General features: G+C 53.4%; 5 protein-coding genes across 5 annotated transcripts; 2 read left to right on the top strand and 3 right to left on the bottom strand.

The window, feature by feature from the left end:
- Nucleotides 1-1442: 1442 nt before the first annotated feature.
- On the top strand, nucleotides 1443-3685 carry FIBRA_00766 (uncharacterized protein; the record flags this gene model as incomplete). The annotated part of the gene is made up of 5 exons (XM_012322654.1): nucleotides 1443-1567; nucleotides 1620-1688; nucleotides 1747-1922; nucleotides 1980-2275; nucleotides 2345-3685. 5 exons carry the CDS (start codon nucleotides 1443-1445, stop codon nucleotides 3683-3685), a joined length of 2007 nt encoding a protein of 668 aa, XP_012178044.1.
- A 799-nt stretch (nucleotides 3686-4484) lies between these two features.
- On the bottom strand, nucleotides 4485-5666 carry FIBRA_00765 (uncharacterized protein; the record flags this gene model as incomplete). Its single annotated transcript, XM_012322653.1, has 1 exon — nucleotides 4485-5666. The coding sequence occupies one exon, from the start codon at nucleotides 5664-5666 to the stop codon at nucleotides 4485-4487; it is 1182 nt and encodes a 393-aa protein (XP_012178043.1).
- A 270-nt stretch (nucleotides 5667-5936) lies between these two features.
- On the top strand, nucleotides 5937-9144 carry FIBRA_00764 (uncharacterized protein; the record flags this gene model as incomplete). Its single annotated transcript, XM_012322652.1, has 14 exons — nucleotides 5937-5985; nucleotides 6059-6208; nucleotides 6256-6522; nucleotides 6582-7031; nucleotides 7088-7148; nucleotides 7201-7306; nucleotides 7360-7591; nucleotides 7649-7798; nucleotides 7846-8130; nucleotides 8184-8302; nucleotides 8356-8428; nucleotides 8479-8697; nucleotides 8754-8857; nucleotides 8914-9144. 14 exons carry the CDS (start codon nucleotides 5937-5939, stop codon nucleotides 9142-9144), a joined length of 2496 nt encoding a protein of 831 aa, XP_012178042.1.
- Nucleotides 9145-9718: 574 nt separating this feature from the next.
- Nucleotides 9719-10327, bottom strand: FIBRA_00763 (uncharacterized protein; the record flags this gene model as incomplete). The annotated part of the gene is made up of 2 exons (XM_012322651.1): nucleotides 9719-10147; nucleotides 10199-10327. 2 exons carry the CDS (start codon nucleotides 10325-10327, stop codon nucleotides 9719-9721), a joined length of 558 nt encoding a protein of 185 aa, XP_012178041.1.
- A 1753-nt stretch (nucleotides 10328-12080) lies between these two features.
- Nucleotides 12081-13882, bottom strand: FIBRA_00762 (uncharacterized protein; the record flags this gene model as incomplete). Its single annotated transcript, XM_012322650.1, has 8 exons — nucleotides 12081-12171; nucleotides 12227-12373; nucleotides 12432-12497; nucleotides 12554-12775; nucleotides 12838-13304; nucleotides 13357-13477; nucleotides 13529-13793; nucleotides 13849-13882. The coding sequence occupies 8 exons, from the start codon at nucleotides 13880-13882 to the stop codon at nucleotides 12081-12083; spliced, it is 1413 nt and encodes a 470-aa protein (XP_012178040.1).
- Between the last annotated feature and the right edge of the window lie 1386 nt (nucleotides 13883-15268).

The raw sequence follows: 15268 nt of genomic DNA, 5'->3' as shown, positions 1-15268 counted from the left end.
GGGAGCCCTGTGACGGGTGCACGGCCGGTGGGCGCGGTAGCCGCAGAACACCGTCGCCCCGGGGGAGGGCGCGGATTGGCGGGCGTGCGGACGTGCGAGAAGAGAAGGGGTTGTGGGTGGGCGGAGACGTCCGAAGGCGAGATCTTTGGCAGGTGTGTCCTCGTTGGCAGAGACGGTCGCGGGTGGGAAGTGGCCGCTGGGGACACGGGGCGCTCGAGGTGAGGCCGCGAGAACGGTGGGTGCGAGACAGACTCTGGGTGTGCACGGCGGATGCACTAGGGCATGTCTGTTGCAGTCAGTGCAATACATCCGAGGAGTGGAGAGGGCAGCTCACCACACCAATTCTGCAGGAGGGGCCCCGCAGCCTGGCTGGGAGATGCCGCAAACCTTGTGGACGAGACACCGTGCGCGTGTGGACATATCTTTACGTCTGCGAGGGGGTCCTAGCGTGGTCTATGCGCGAGGGTCCTTCCAGGAGGCGTTCCCGCGCGTCGGAGGGACCCAGCATCGACAGGACCCGGCTCGTTTACGGGTAAAAAGAGGGGCAGACGACGGTGCGCCCTGCTCAGGTGGAGCTTGGCTGAAAGGCGGGCAATTACTGTGGTGGCCACTGCTAACCGAATGGGGGTGGTTGGACAAAGAAGATCAAGAACCTGTCTGACGCCGTCATGGTCCCATTTGCGAGGCACAACGCTCGACCCACGCAAGCGCAAGACGGGCTCGACGCTCCGTCCGCGGCGCACTGCAGGACACAGCGCGATGCCACACGAGTCTTTCCTGGCTGCCAGGTTGTTGGAGGAGTTGGAGTTGAAGTTCCGACTGAAACTGTCGATCGTGCACGAGCCACGTGCGGTGCGCGCCCGCCAGGCTGTGATCGAGGGCGGCGGGCACTAGCGCGGCTGTGGAATCGGAAACATATGTACACACTCACTAATGTCTCGCGGCCCATCCGCGCTCGAGTCCGCACATCTCGGACAACCCAGCCACATGCAGTGATCTGAAACTTGTCCTCTTCCCTCAGGGGACACTCATTCATCCCCTGGTACATGGCAAACTTCACGTGAGCGCCCCGCCATCCCCCCACAAGCCTGTCGAGGGAGTCAAACATTGATTTACCGCAGCATCTCTGTCCCGCAGCATGTCGACGTCGGCAGCCCGGCCAGCTTGGCGCCTCGGAGCAACTTGAAAGTGTTTCACGTGGCGCGACCGCGCATTGATTCTCCGACTCATTTTGCCACGCGCCCGTGCTTGGCCCCCCCCCCAGTGCTGTTCGACGGCCGCCGCGGGAACTCTGCCGCGACCCACAGCCGCACCGCTCTCTCCATCTTCCTCGCCAACACCGACGACGACCGTGCTCGCTGCCCACTTCCTGCTCACATTCCACTTGCAAAACTCTCGCTTCCCCAAACACGCCCGCACCCCCCCTCCCCCCCACCGCACGAATGGACGACGCCGTATTCGGTCGGCGACGAAGCGTGGACGTAGGCGGTCTCGCGCTCGCACTCAGCGAAGAAGGATCGGGCCATGGCTGGGGAGGGTGGGAGCAAACGGAGTATGGCGGGACGCGGTATGGAAGCTGTCACTCTCTACCTCATGTCCTCATCACTCTCTTCGCGCAGTTACGCCGAAGTTCTGATTGACGTCCGAGCGCATACCGAAACCATCGTCCACCAAGAGTCCGTCCAATCGTCAGTCCGAGCCCTCTCTCCTTCCTCCCCGTCCTCCAACTCACCCCCAGCCCCCCAGCCCCCCCTTCACAGCCCTCGACCAGACCACGCGACATCGCCTCGTGCTGTCTTTGTCTTCATGGAACTTCGAGCCGCACAAGCTCCCCGAAGAGGAAATCGTCGCGTGCTCTTACATCCTCTTCGAGGCGCTATTCCGCATTCAGGGCATGGAGGATGCGGTCGGCGTCCCCCTCGGTTAGTCTTCCTCTCGCTTCCTCATCTGCCCTTGCCCGCTCACTCGATCACCCTCAGCCCGTCTCGCCTCCTTTCTCTCCCATCTGCGCCAGGTCTACCGTCAGGGAAACTCCTATCATAACTTCCAGCACGCCTTGGATGTATTTCAGGCAACCTACCACTTCCTGTATTGCGCGGGCATGGTGCCTCCTGTATCCATACTGTTGCACGCAGACGCCCGGAGCTGGGAAAGAGATAAATTAAATCCGAGCGATCGTCTACTATCTTGCCTGACCGCCGAAGATCTCTTTGCACTATCGATTGCGGCTGTCGGCCATGATGTCGGCCATCCAGGACTCACGAACGCCTTCATGGTTAATTACTCACCCCATCAATCTCTTCGGCTACTGACCAGCTAATCTTGTCTCTTTTTTTTTTCCCAGAAAAACGCAAAGACCCCTCTCGCGGTCGTCTATGACGACAAGTCCGTCCTCGAGCAGATGCACTACTCCCTCATTCTCCAGCTCATGCGACACAACGGCCTCGGCTCTCTCCTCGACCGGCCAAATTCCGGACCACTCTTCCGCAAGCTCCTCCTCGGCACTGTCCTCGCCACGGATCTCAGCCTTCACCAGGAGTTCATGACAAACTTTGCGGATCTCGTCGCCGGTGGAGAGGTGGGCGAGCACAAGCGCAAAGTCCTGCTATGTCAGGCGCTGATAAAGTGTGCGGACATCAGCAATCCCGTGAGCGCGCTCTCGTTTCACCCGACGCCTTTTCGCTCATCGCGCCTCCCCTCCCAGTGTCGTCCTTATGGTGTGTCGAAGCACTGGGTGACTGCGCTTGAGAGCGAGTGGAGCTGCCAGCTGCTTCTAGAACGACATTTGCACCTCCCCGCTACCGTAAAACCTTCAGATGACGCACTCGGTGAGGCACGAGGCCAGGTCTGGTTCATCAGCATGTTTGCGCGTCCATTGTTCGAGCTTGTCGCCAAGGGTATAACTGGTGAGCATGGAAAACCTATGGCCCATTCCGACTGTGTGTCATTGTCTTTCTCCTGCCTTGCAGAATTAGAGCAGTTTGCTCGGCAGTGTCGAGACAACCTTGCGACGTGGGAGACACGCACGGCAGAACTTTCGGCACACGCTGGGCCCGCTGGATCAGCTGCCAGTCCGCCTTTCACCTTTCATCCAGGAGTCGCAAGCTTCCTTTCCGCCTTCCCTCCGACCCTCCCCGAGTCCTTCCGCAGCTCGGAGGACTCATTGACCCATCGTTCCGCGTCAGACTCTCACTCCTCCGGATCATCCGTCTCTAGCCACTATGAGACCTGCGAATCCGGCCCTCCCTCCCCATTCGCGTTCTCATCCGTCCATCAGCCAGTGTCACCCACGTCGCGGTCACCGAATATCGAAATGATCTCTCCGACGTCGCCCCCTCGACCGCCGAGTTCGTCGTCTGTGAGCTCTTATAGCACTCAAGCGCACGACGCGACGGCCGCCATCCGCGCCGCGTACAAAGTGAGTGTGCGCAAGAAGAAAAGCTGGCACAGGAGCTCGTGGAATCCTGGCCCGGGGGGCTTCCAGTCGATCCCCCCTCAAGCAACGATACGAACTGACGGACCCAGCCCCATATCGCCGGAGTCGCAATTTGCAGACGGGAGCCCGCTCACGACCAACTCGTCTCCGATGACCACACACTCCCTCAGTCCCCTCACCCCCCCAGATACCGTCATCTCGCACCCTCGCCCGAGCTTGCTGAACTCGCCTTGCGACTCGGCATCATGATGCAGACCAGCAGCGCGTCGACGCTCGTCCACTCGTTCACGAACAGATTGTATACTAGCTGTATTACAAGTACTTCTCTCGATTCCTCCGGGTTCAGCGATGACCTATTTAGCATGATGTACGCGTGGTGTGTTGGATTTCCTCCTGCTATCGATGTGCACTGCGACGATTATTTTATATTCATCTCAGGCTTGGGTTTGCACGGTTGGCGACACGAAGCACCGCAGAAATTATTACATTGGCCGCCTCTAGGCGTGCCAGACGATTGTATCGAATAATTATCACACCTTCGAGATCTCTGTAGCTTTCTCGGTTAGAGCGAACAACGCGACTTGTGGTGAATATAGCAAGGCGACGGCCTTGTGTACGTGCGCGAGCGGTGGTACGATGGGTAGGGGTCCGGACACTGGTATCTGTGCGCAATGGCTGTGTACATGAAAAAAAACAAAAGGCAAGACATCCGGAAACTATGGCTACATCAAGAACGCACTCCGACATGAATTAAAGGCAGTTGCAATAGACGGGAAAACTCGAGACGCGTTTGCGATCATGTGGAAAAGCTCACCGAACCGATCGTCCGCGCAGATCAGGCATCATAAATCGACACAGTCCGCGATCTGCAAGTTCAACGTAAGTGAATATGGGCCTCACGTCTGGCGGCTCGGCTGAGCACGTACCAAACTCAACCAAGACGTTACGACGGGTCTGGTCCACAGACTTGAATAATGCGGCTAGATGAGAACGCAGCGTGCCAGCAGCAGTTGCGACACACAGACTCTCTCATTGTTCGTCGGCCTGATTAGCCGCGAACGTAGAAACCGTTTTCGGACTCATGTTCGTCCATAGGAGACGCGCGCAGTTTGTTGGACGGCCGTCTGAACTTGTACGCTTGTAGAGGCGAGCGGAAGACGAGCTGTCGCGCGCTCGTCGAAGGGTGGTGCTGCGCTACGCTGGACCGGCGATTTTTGATTTCGGGTGATATAGACTTCGCGGGCGGAGAGGAAGCGGCGGCGGGATGCGGGGGAGGGGTGGACACAGCGGTTGTCCCGGACAGCGGGTAGAACGAGTCGGGCGCCGCGCAGTCCGCTGCCCTTGGTGACGCCCTGCACAGCGGCTCGTGCGTTGCATCGTTGGCGGGCTCGAGGAAGGTCTCGTTGTCGATGAACTCGTGGAAGAGCGCCTGGGTCATCACGCACTCTGGTCCTGCTTTTTCGTGCTGGACTTCCAGTGATGCATCGTCAGAAAACGAGTCGGGTGAAAGCAATAGTTGTTTCCTTACGTATGAGCCGCTCGAGTCGAAGAGCCCTTGGTCGTTGGCATCAAACATAAGACAATCGTCCTTGTCGTTGTAGTCGTCGTGGACGAAGGCCGACGTCGGTCGCAGACTCGACAGGTCCGCCTCAAGTGAGGAAATGCGCTCGCGAAGGAGCTGGTTCTCCGCCCGCGCAACGGATACCACCCGATCATGCTCGCCTTCCAGTGCGGCACAGCGTTCCTTCCAGTTGAGCATGTCCCGTTCACTTTCCGTCTTCATTCTAATCTGGGCCTCGAGTGCGTCACAACGGTCCTTCCATTCCTGGACCTCTCGCTCACGAGCCATCAGTACTTCCTGGAGCTTCCTCACCTCTGCGGCCGCAGCCGCGGACTCAGCCTCTGCTTCCAAGACGCTGATTCGCCCTTGCGCCTCGGCCAAATCTGCACGGGTGTTGGCCGCCGCAAGAGCTGCTGTAGTCTGTTGCTGGAGCTGCTCATATTCCTGCCCACACGCCGCCAGTTTGGCTGCATACTCATCGCGAACGTGAGCCTGGACCAGCCGGATCAACTCGTCTGCCCCGCATAGGAAGGCTTTTGAAGACACGAGATCGAAATTTGGCGGTTCCTTGTACGAGTCTACAACCTTCACGGAGCGTGCAGCGGGGTAGAACAGCGGATAAATATCGATGTGCACATACCTGACCTCTCCCCTGGGCATCAGGCTCATCTTGAATCATGAGCTAGCAAGAAACTCAGGCGACCGATCGCGCTGAAAATGCCTGATCTTTCTGGCACGCGCGCTATTTGGATCGCGAGCTGTTGCCAAACAAATCCACGTGTGCAGTGGCTGGTTACCGACCGAGCGGCACCGCAGCCACTGCAGCGGGTTCAGGCGTCGACTTGCTCTGAAGCTGCTATACGACTACTGGCTTGCTCACAGCGCCGCCTTTTCTTCCGCCCATTCATATAAGTACCGAGAGGACAAGTCGATGCGCTTATGAATCCACCGTCGACTCCCCTTTCCCCCATTCCTCAGCCACCTCATAGTGCCGGGCTAGCATTCAAAGGCATGTCTGTTCTTTCTGTTCCTTTCCTTTCCTTCATGACTTTCTATCTTAGGCCTGCGCGCCGCCATCGACCCACAGTCCATACCGTCCCCAATTGATACCATCGAAGGTGATAGAGAGCAATGGGAGGACCAGACTTACGGCACTCTACCTGGTGGTCATGTGCCACTGTCTACCACAGACTATGTCGCTATTGATCAAGGTAGGCCGTTTCGCCCTTAGCCAAATGCTTCTTATGCTCCTATACAGGGAACTCGTCTCCCAAGTTCCTGCGTATATCTACTTGGAACATTCCCAGCACGTCTCGCCTTGCTTCGGACTGTCGGATTCCCATTGCTGCTGTCGTACAGCCATTTGCCGATCAAGACCCTCGTGAGGAAGAGATTCCGGTTGTGGACACTGGGGATATTGGGCCTGCGCGTTGTGCGAGCTGCCGTGGCTACATCAATCCGTGGTGCAAGTGGGTAGACGGGGGCATGAAGTGGACGTGCAATATGTGCACCCATGAAACTGCAGGTCAGCTACTCTCCCTACTTTTAATTATACGCTGTGTGACATTGATGTGTGTCGCAAAGTCGCTCCGGAGTATTTTTGCAACCTGGATGCGAACCTGACCCGGCTGGACCACTTGCAGCGACCAGAGTTGAACAAGGGCACCGTCGACTTCGTAGTTCCAGAGGAATACTGGGCGCCTCACTCTCCGCTGAGGATGGAACCCTTGTTTCAGTCTGTGATGCCGTTACCCACGTCCGGGCGGAGACAGCCACAGCCAATGAACTACATATTCGCTTTCGACGTCTCGCTGGAGGCAGTTCAATCTGGATTCACACATTCCGCGTGCTCTAGTTTGCTGGATCTTCTCTACAGTCAAAGCGAGTCAGGAACAGAGGGCCATCAGGGTGATTCCTGTCTACCTGCAGAGAGCAAGATCTGCATTGTGACATTTGATAGGACGTTGCACTTCTACGATCTATCTGTACGCCTCAATCTGCATCTTGCCCCACCTATTGCGACGCTCATGGCTTGTATATGGAAGTTTAGTCACGAGTAGCCGACAAGCCAGTAATGCTCGTGTTGCCAGATTTAGATGATGTATTCGTCCCTCTACGAGATGGACTCTTCGTAGATCCCCAAGGGTCGCAGTATGTTGAGTTCTCGCCGTGTGTGGTTAGAGGTTATTCAGTTGCTCTACAGACCCGCCATCACGGCCTTGCTCTCTACACTCGGGAAACCTACCACCCGGATGATTGATACAGAAGCAGCTTTGGGCACTGCTATTGTGGCATGCCTAGCCTCTCTCGTACGTGGAATTTCGGCGAGCATCTTCGACTAAATCACCTTGCTTGAACGTAGGCAGGCACCGGTGGACAGGTCGTCGTTTTCACTGGTGTCCTCCCGACAATTGGGCTCGGCGCATTGAAGACACAAGTGGATGAGTCAACACTCTTTGGCACAGACAAGGAAAACACACTTTTTGCTCCTCGAGATAACACCTGGAAAGACATCGCGCAGCAATGTGCCGAAGAAGGTATCGGTGTCAGCATGTTTTTGGGCATGAATAGGCCCATCGATGTAGCCTCCGTAGGTGAGGGCCGCTTTGTCATCTGAAGTGAGGCAGAGTTGAGAATCGATGTCTATCCAGGCATTATCTCATCCCTCACAGGCGGGGAGCTCTACTTCCACCCTCGATTCGACCCGCCCCGCGACGGCATCGTGCTCCAGTCTCAGCTGAGGCGCCTATTGAAAAGAACAACAGGATACTCCTGTATAATGCGAGTTCGTTGCTCAAGTGGTCAGTCGCTGCGACAGCGTCTCATTCCGGCGCTGAACACCTTCTAGGACTACGTGTCGCCAACCATTATGGGAATTTCTACGAGAGCCCGACCGGGGACCTATTGTTCGGAACTCTCGACGCAGACAAGGCAATATCCGTGCATCTTGAACATACGAAGACCCTAGATGACTCTATGTTTGCGTTCGTACAAAGTGCCGTGCTATATACGACATCTCACGGCCAGCGCCGTGTGCGGGTCTGTAACCTAGGCTTGCAGGTTGCGTCATTGGCAGGAAACGTATTCCGGTACGCCGACATGGACACAGTTGTATGCCATATGGTTCGTGAAGGTTGGTGTTAGGTCTTACTTCGTTTGTTTGTTGCACAAATTGAAATGAGCTAGGCATTTCCAAATTGCCCACGCAGAGGATAGCCAAGATACATGAACAGCTAACGGACACTTGTACTGCAATCCTCCTGGGGTACCGGAAACACTGTGCGGCCTCCGCGGCGCCATCGCAGGTATGATATGAATGTTCGCGATTTTGCCGAGTTGACGGTCGTCCATAATTTAGTTGATTATACCGGAAGCCTTTAGGGCCCTTCCTGTCTATACACTGGCGATAATGAAAACAAAGCCTCTGAAAGGTAATGGTTTGACGTGCGTTGAGTGACTCAAAGATGGCTGATAGTAAAAGGCCGCAATGTCACTGCCGATGTACGGAATTACCAGGCACATAAAATCATGAGCATGAGCGTACGATGCACGATGCAGCATCTATATCCTCAGCTCCTCGCATTGCATGATCTTAGCGATCATGTAGCACTGCCCGATCCAACCACTGGTCAATTGCGCTGGCCGTCCACGATGAGAACTAGTTATATATTTATGGAATCATATGGGCTCTACCTCACCGGTAAGTTTTAACTTTCATTTGTGCAACAAGTGCGTGGTGGTCTAATGAGCTGCCAGACAACGAGGAAATGACGGTCCTATGGATTGGCTCCGATATTTCACCACAGCTACTCAAGGATCTATTCGACGTAGACGATATCTTGCAGCTCGATCCCCATATCGTAAGCTGGTCTTTGATTGACGTGCATAATGTTTAGACTGACCCAATTCCCTGTAGACACAGTTTCCTCATCTGCCTACTCGGCTTTCGACGCAGATCCGCAACATTCTCGCACACCGCCACGAACAACGGGGCTGGACTCCGAAGTTCATGATCGCTCGTCGGAATATGGATGCTGCAGAGCTTGAATTTAGTGATATGTTAGTCGAGGACCAGAATAATGCCGCCATGTCTTACCTTGATTGTGCGTACACGTCTACTTCATTTTCCCAATGGTTTGGATATTGAGCGTCATTGGCAGATCTTTGTCTAGTACACAAGCAGATCAATGCTGCAGTGAGTGATTTTTCTCGCTTTCGTGGTACGTTTAATACTTATATGAGCTCTAGCTCACGGGCGGTACTCCCAGCCATCATAGTAGCGGTCTCAGGTCTGCGCCGTGGTAGTAAATCTGGATTATAGAGAATGTATATATATGCTTGGCTGATTCAAGTGCACGCGGTTCCCGGAACATGATTGTGTCGTCATTACGGAGGATATATGTACACTTGCCCAAGGTAGATACAATGAAGCTGGGTTTCATTGTGACACATGTGAGCTCCAGAAGACATAATTGTCGAACCGGGACAATACATAAGGCCGGGGAGTGGATTAAGCCGTCGAGCAACAATGGACAGTGGATGACAGTCGATGCGATCACAATAGCTGCAGTCTGTGGTACATTTCATTATCACAAATGCTACAGTAATAACGAGAATTACAGGATACAATTGAAACCCTCGGAGCGACAAAAACAATACACTTAGAGATACAATTGTGGATCAACTTTGTCTAATCCAGTCCGCATTGTCCGTGATGCCTATTATACTACTGTTGGGGTCGATGGTGTGGATTGGCGTCTGTGCTGACGAGGAACCATAAGGTATGGGTGAACACGCGCTCCTTTGGCGATGCGGCGCTCGGGATGGCGAAAGCGTTCAATGGAGGGGCCTACTACGAGAAACGCTTTGCCACGGCGAGCGGATTCAGCGCTACTCATTGAAGAACGTTCGGAACCCGGAAGTTGCGGGATGGACGGGACCTCTGGGATGACGATGAGAGCATTCGCTTTGTCCATTGTAGTGCGGACAAGAGAGAAATTACGAGATGGGGTCAGTGTGGATGATGGTCGTACGTCGCAAGGAGACGTGTCGCGGGATGCTACAGTGCATGAAGAAGTCGTGGATGAGATGGACGTTTGGCGTATGCGCATCCAGTGAGACCCGGTGGATTCAATGTCTGAGTCGGGAGTCTGGAGGAGACAGTGTTAGTAGTGTCATGTGACCGCGTATCGAAAACATACACATTGGTCATTAGAATCGTAAGTGTCGTCTGCGCTAGACAGCTCGTCTTCGTCAGTTGTATCGCGAAGACTGAGCGTATGAAGAGGGGGGAGGATCGGGCGGGAATCGTGAGGGACGAAGAACGCCATTTCAAACAAATGAATGAAGTCGGATTTAAGAACTTGAGAAGAAGGACGCGACTGAGGATGAAGGAGGATAGAGGGGATGATGTGGATTAAGTTGTGAATCTGGTGTCCGCCGGGGAACCAAAGGCCTGCCTTATATTGATGAAGAGGGCGGGTATCAAGTGGGGCTGAGAGGAGATGTCGGGGATGGCAGTGCGGATGAGATTGGAGGAGCAGCGCGCGCCATCTTTATAGAACCGCCAGATGAATGTGGACGGCGAGAGGATATTGTTGGAAATTGCCAAGACAGTGATTGTGCATTGAACGCATCGCGTAGACGCGGTCCGCTTTGTTCTTACGCGAATAATGCCACACCTGTTGTTTGGTCCTGTTGAGCTGCACCTCCGTCGGAGTTGCAAACGCGTCGCCACCACGGCCACAGCCCACACTACTCCGGCAATCCGTACAAGTGTTTGTTCTCAGTATCTTTGCGGCTCGCAACTTAGCGACAATAAGAATGATTGGCATAGATATATTCGCTCCAGACCATGTGCTGCAGGATATTCCCCAAACTTAATGTGATGGAATGTGGTAGTAATGCAGGCGCCCCGGTAGACTTCCCACGCCTTTCGTCCTTTATCTTTTGTTCGTGCAACGACTGCAAATTTGGCCTGTGACAGATGGCAGAGCAGACTCCCAAGATCAGGATTGTGAGCCTGTTATCCCTTTGGCAGCACAATGACTTCGACTGAACGCTTTTTATTTTGTAGCTGAAAGGCGCAGAGCCGGATTTGTCTGCCGCTACATATCAGATCCATGACGAATCTCATACCATTGGCAACGCTCTCAGATGGATGCTAATGAAGAAGTTCGTCATTTCATTATACGACAGATTGGCCTACCGGCCAGTTGAGGTTGTAGATTGATGGTATTTCAACTGTAGCCCGAAGGTCGAATTTTGTGGATATAGGTAAGCGTCCTCCCATATGTGCTTTGACAATTATCCGTCTCGAACCTGCCGTGGCCATTGTACAATGACGAAATCATGCGCCGGCCTTTTCAACTTTCTATTGTGTCAGGCATAATGACTGACCCCTTCTATTACTCAATTGACTCACATTCTTTGCGGCTCCTGCATTGGATGCTTTGACTCGTTTTATGTCCTTTCTCAACACGAAGAATGCCGCTGCGCCCGAACTTTCTCATCTGAAGTCATTTATTGGCATTGAAATCTTCTTTAGGACTCAGCTCTCTGTCGTGACTCCATAGCTAACCAATTCGTCCTCAGTGTCCCCCATCCGTCCGAAAATCACATTCATGTGCGCATACAGATGTACGGTATGTCGATCAATGCTTCCACATCAACTTCTGCTGAGTGTACACAGACAACCTGTCGTCGTTGACTGCCCTTCTAACGGCTCTCTCGGATCTGGATGACTTATGTGTGACTATTGACGATGCATACAAAACTAGCTTGCGAAGAGACCGCTATGAACGGTGGGACGAGAAAAGCTGAGCTTCTCGGAGTTTGTGTTCAATGGTGCAGGCTTTGTATCACTATCTATCAGATATATTTTCTATCTCAAATGTGAAAGTTCATGCTAATCATATTAACACCACGTATCATCAACAAAGGTGATCAGCCGACGAGGGGGCCACCAATGAGTTACGTCATAGACTTCAGAGCAAAGAAAAGTAAGATTATGCTACAGTGACAGGACTACTACGTGGCTTGAATTCTCTCCCGGTTTGTAGATCTGATTATGGCACCAACCTTTTACTGCTGACCCTTGACCTTAGGTGAGTTCACCCAGTATGAACCATGCGGCCACTCGTACTCTGCGATACTCGACTTATGCATCTCGATACTGAACACACAATTGAGTATACCTACACGCAAATATGAATAGGTTGGAAGCATACCTGTACCCTTCACTAGCGGCGCTTGGCACATTGTAGCGGCCGTTCTGATTGATGGAGCACGGGTACAGGAAGTGCTCGTGGAGGTGGTCAACGAACTCGAGGACATTTCTCTCCATCGTCCCGGAGACAGCGATATAGTCGATGAGACTAGTTCAAGACTGTCAGTCCCGCGCCCCAAATGGTGATAATGATGCAAGATATCAACCTTAGGTGAATCACGTATTCGCAAAGACCAACGCCGCCTGCGTGTGGACACACGGTGACGCCAAATCTGGAATGAATCGTGAGTCGGCCAGTCAACCACGCAGGTCAGCTCGAGTGACGTACTTCGCGGCCATGAGCAGAACACTGAGAACTTCACTGACGCCTGCGAGGCGGCAGGAGTCAATCTGGCACACATCGATCGCACCTGCCTGCAAGAGCTGCTTGAAGACCATTCGATTGTGCGCGTGCTCGCCAGTTGCAACGCCGATGCCGTGCGGCTTGAGCGCCTTGCGAATCGCAGCATGGCCGAGAATATCGTCAGGAGCAGTAGGTTCTTCAATGAACCTGATGATGCAACAAGTACACAATCAGCATAGTAGATCTATCATTATGTATAGAACCCTTACCAAGGCTTTATCTCCTCCAGACTCTTGACATACTCAATGGCTTGTGGGACATCCCATACCTGGTTTGCATCGATCATTAACACACTGCCCGTAGGGCCGGCGTTCTTCCCGATAAGCTCAGGGCTGTTGGGATCCCGAGGCTTTTTGCCCGCTGGCAGGTACTGCGGGTCGTCGATGATTGAGCGAATGATCTTGCCTCGCCGGAGGTCCGAATCGCGATCCGCGCCGACCTTCATCTTGAAGTGGTTGAAACCCGCCTCAACCGCCTCACGAGTAAGCCGTGCAACCTTTTCGTCGCTGTACCCCAACCATCCGGCGGAAGTAACATACGCGGGATATCCTAGTTCGCGTACTGTCGACTCCCTCTCCGCCTTGGTTGCGGCTTTCGCCTTGAGCATCTCAAGTGCCTCCTCAGGTGTGATTGCGTCGGTGATGTAACGGAATGCTGTCGCACTGACGAGTTCTTCCTATAGGGAGGATCAGGAGGACCTGCTATTCAGTTATATATGACGAACGTACGGGAGTCATGTCTACCACCAGCTTCCATAATGGCTTATTTCGCGAGCGGGCGTACATATCCCAAAGCGCATTATCGACCGCACCAAGAGCGATGTGGATCACACCTTTCTCAGGGCCGATCCTGTATACGTATGAGTTTGACGATGGGGTAGATCATCGGACGAAAAGCTACCATCGTAATTGCGGGTCAGCGCACAAATATTCCCATGTCTTCCCCATGTTTGCAAAAAGTTCCTCCACATCCTTGCCCACCAGTCGGCTGGCGAGCTCCTTGATCGCGGAGCAGACAATATCGTTACCCCGACCGATCGTGAAGGTCATACCATGGCCAACCAGATCGGAAGATGTGAACAGAGATATATATGCTGAAGAATAGTCGCAATCCGTGTTCATTGCGTCCGTTCCATCGCCCGTAAGAGACGTTGGGAAGCGGACATCTGTAAGGTGGGGGTGGTCAGTGCGGATCATATGGGCACACAAGGCTTTATGTACCGTGTGTCTCGTAACCGGTAATTTTGACAGACATGGCTATCGTTCACTAGAGAAAGAAGGGAATTGAGAAGCAAGAGCGAGAGAACGAATTGTTTTGACCACGAGAGAAAAGAGTCTTATATGCTCGGAGCGGATTGAGTCGCATTCCGGGGTACGGGCCGGGCGGGCCGTCCGCTCATGGGGTGAACGTTAGCGCTGGGTAGCCGCTGCCAGGCTTTGAACGCTTTCTTCCGTCGGGACTCGGGCGCATCCTTCATGGCCCGGCCGGACCACTCTGTCTAGCTTGGCCTGCCAGTGCAGACAGTCACCTCTAATTTCATGAGTGCTAGCTATCTTCTCTCTCAGTGTCTGTTCTTTGTACATGCACAACGAGAGCTACTCTTGATGCCATTGTATGCACTCTGAACTTGGACATTTACTATTCGAGGGCAGCACGGGTGGGCTTGAATACAAACGTCCATTTGTCGTCACTGGCATCTACTCCATCGTCTCCCCAAGAGAACTGAATATTCTTCCCGAAGGTCCATTCTGTATGTTCTATCCGATTGGTGTGAGTTTGTGTGTTATGGTGTGGCTTTCCTCATGCCACTCACTAGCTGTCAGTGTGTAGGTATCCCCTTCGAACACGACTGACGTTGGTATGTTCTCCTGCAGATGGGAGGTTATGACACGGATGACGAGATTCTGTATGCGCATATATGCATCAATTGGCGGAGATCCTATTGGCTAATTTCGCACTGTAATCTCATGCTGAGCTTGGAAAAAGACTGCTATGTCATTCACCGTCGCCGGTCTGCATGAAAGTGTGAAATCGCCTCGGTGATAGGGAGACATCCCACTGACCCATCGGATTTGATTGTCACTTGGACGACGATGGGAGCCGTTTCCGCATGATGAAGGAACACAACGCTTGTATCATTTAGAGACAGTATCATTGAGGGGGAAAGGCGGCCATTCAAAGTCCCATCCATCGCCGTCAATTCAAGAACACCCCAGATGACAGGAAGTCCATTACCATGTAAAGTGCCCCGTCTCTGTCTTGCAATCAGTTATCTCGGCTTAAATAACCCTTTTTATAGACGGTGGGTAGCATCGCGCGTATTCCCTATGGTTATCCGTTGACCACCAAGTAATTACATTACTCGCTGTCCATCGATGGAGGGTGTTACATACGCTGCATGGCCTACGTGGTAATTCCTTGTCTGGTGTAGGTCAACGCTTGGAAGACGGTACGAATACTCCATAAGTCAGAGTGACCGCTCTCGATTGGTGCTTTTTCCAATAAAGTATTGACATTCAAAAGTTGTTCAGAACAGCTATCTGCCGTGGTTTAATAGCTCTTGATGATGTTGGGTACTGGCAGCATTGTTGCTCGAGAGGACAACGGTCTTCATCTTTTTCAGGTGATTCAGAGCTACTG

The sequence above is a fragment of the Fibroporia radiculosa genome (assembly GCF_000313525.1).
Source record: "Fibroporia radiculosa TFFH 294 genomic supercontigs, scaffold303, whole genome shotgun sequence".
NCBI classification, from domain to species: domain Eukaryota; kingdom Fungi; phylum Basidiomycota; class Agaricomycetes; order Polyporales; family Fibroporiaceae; genus Fibroporia; species Fibroporia radiculosa.
Note: the sequence above shows the minus strand (reverse complement) of the source record. Positions and strands in the feature narration are given on the sequence as shown.